Source organism: Aplysia californica, unplaced genomic scaffold (genome assembly GCF_000002075.1).
Source record: "Aplysia californica isolate F4 #8 unplaced genomic scaffold, AplCal3.0 scaffold00029, whole genome shotgun sequence".
In the NCBI taxonomy this organism is placed as follows: domain Eukaryota; kingdom Metazoa; phylum Mollusca; class Gastropoda; order Aplysiida; family Aplysiidae; genus Aplysia; species Aplysia californica.
This window is the reverse complement of record NW_004797299.1, coordinates 447,750-450,249: the sequence shown is the minus strand read 5'-3', so window position 1 is coordinate 450,249 and position 2,500 is coordinate 447,750. Positions and strand designations below refer to the sequence as shown.

At 37.1% G+C, this 2,500-nt stretch overlaps 1 protein-coding gene across 1 annotated transcript in view; it reads left to right on the top strand.

The window, feature by feature from the left end:
* Nucleotides 1–2,500, top strand: part of LOC101850775 (papilin) — a gene marked incomplete in the record, with an annotated part of 262,220 nt that overhangs the window by 251,985 nt on the left and 7,735 nt on the right. The window contains 1 exon segment of the mRNA XM_013091086.2: nt 1,351–1,518. Within this exon segment, the coding sequence (XP_012946540.1) occupies nt 1,351–1,518 (168 nt within the window).

Here is a 2,500-nt window from a genome sequence, read left to right as displayed (position 1 = left end):
GTAGACGATCTGCAGCTAGGACTTTCCTACACCTCAACAGTCTGCATTCTCATGGCAGATCTTAACCTACGACTGTACTATTTGTATCTTCGCTGGGCTGAGATGACATGGATCTGAGCATGACAATGTGTTCATGATTCCTCGATTGCTTTGAAAAGCAGGATCATTTCCTAGGTGACATTTGGTTTGGTGCAAAGCCCATTTTCACCCTGCGGGATGTTCACTCCAAAAATGCTGTCTGTTGGGCACCCCACTCCCTATTGTCTCTAGAAACCACTTCATACTGAACACACTCATGGTTTAGCAGGTCCTTGTGTTTGTGCGCCATTGAACATGTCGAACGACGCGTTAAAAATGTGTCGAGTTCAAAGGAGGGCATGTAGAGCACTGCTTCCGGGAATTTCAGAATGAAATAGTTATGGGTTTTTTAACTCTGTAAACGAAATTAAATGTTGTTAAAGTGTCACAGGGGTGGAAAATTAAATGTCAAAGAAAAAGTAAAGAAAAAGGTCAACCAATCTTTTCACGACTTCCTTTACAAGATTTTAAAAAATTGGTGGACTTTGCGTTTATGAGTGCATTTTTCTTTTTAAGCCATTTCCGTTTCCAAAACAAGTTTCTTCTTCGTGGTTTTTATGTCAAACAAATTTCTTTAGAATGAATTATGTCTGTTCCAAATTACAACATTTTAGAACAATTTTTGTGCGAGATATTCAGAAAAAAGTTGTACAGTTTTTTGGGGGATCACCCTGTACATGGATGAAGACTGTCCTTACTTTAGTAAAAATTCCCAGACTACTTTCACTTTGTTCTTGCTGTTGTTGTTGTTGTTGTTTGTGTTGTGCTTTTCGTTGTTGTTGTGGCGGCTGCTATTGCTGTTATCGTTGTTGTCGTTCTTGTTCTTGCGGTTGTTGTCGCCGTTTTTGTTGTTGTTGTTGTTGTTGTTGTTGTTGTGTGTGTGTGTGTGTGTGTGTGGTAGCCTATCCATTCGAAATGTTCGGAGCCCCGAAGAGTGTGCTCTTCGCCAGTTCCACCGGCTCCCTTGTTGTTGTTGTTGCTGTTATTGCTGTTGTTGTTGTTGTTGTTGTTGTTGTTGTTGTTGTTGTTGTTGTTGTTGTTGTTGTTGTTGTTGTTGTTGTTGTTGTCGTCGTTGTTGTTGTTGTTGTTGTTGCTCGTATCAGTTTCATAAACAGAACCAAATTAAATATATTCAACAATATACTTTTGATTTATTTTTATTTTTTATAAAACGACCCTGGAGTGCGGGTTGTGTTCTTCTACATAATTATGAATCCCTGCTCAGTATTTGCTGTTTTATATAATAATAGCATTTTGCCTGTGGATTTTCAGGAGTTTGCCAGCAGACGAAAGACGGCGGAAACTGCGCGGATTACGTCATCAAATGGTACTATGACTCTCAGAGGAAGTACTGTCTTCGCTTCTACTACGGCGGCTGTGGAGGAAACGAGAACCGATTCGACACCGAGGAAGAGTGCGAAAGTCGTTGCGTCAACACAGGTAAACGAACATTTTAGTTTTAGCGGGTGGTTGGCAGGTGCTCTGGTGTTGTTTGCTCCTCTTCTTTCCTATCATACAGCTATCGTCCTTATCTCTCTCCGTTGTTGTTGTTTTTTTTGTATGTGTTTTGTGTTTGTTACTATCTTGTTTTACTTGTAAGCCTCTAAGCTTCGGCACTTATATTGTCTTATTAATCTATTGTGTTGCAAGGGCCGATAAACTCTTTACTAATACTTCAATTAAGTCCCAAGTGACATCTACTCAGCTGAGTTTTTCATTTTTCTTACTTGGTGTGCATTTTGAAACTGGAAGGCGAGCTACGGATACAACACAAGCAGTCAAATTTTAAAAAATTATTCCATTATGGACTCACACCAGATTCGTCAGCATTGTAACTCTGTCAGTTAAAAACTAAGCCATTATGTATTATTCAAGACAATAAAAGCTGTCACTTTGTTGTATTTCTCTTCTTTTTTTTTCAAATCAATCACTTCTGAACTCTTCACGCAATGTTCGGACATTATCAAAATGACGTTTTAACACAATAACAAGTATCTTCACCTATAACGGTAACAACCTAAAAATTAAAATATCATTTATTCAAATATCTAAGTCATGCCGATTTCAAAATCAATTGCCAAAGATAAATAAATTTATTTTAGCAAAAACAAAAAATGTGTAATAAACAATATACCTATTCTCCCAACTGCTTCTAGCAGGCAGGAATCATCAAGACCATCACGTACATAACACAACATGATACAAGGTATACCAATCAATTACAACAACATGATACAAAGTATACCACTCAATCACAACAACCTATTCTTGGTGTGCACAAGGCAAGAACGATAAATCTACATATCATCACGAGGATGTGAAGTCGATTACTCAATTAATCATGACATTAGCTGACAACAATTTAATGTTTTTGTATTATTATTATTATTGTTATTATTATTATTATATTGTTATTATTATA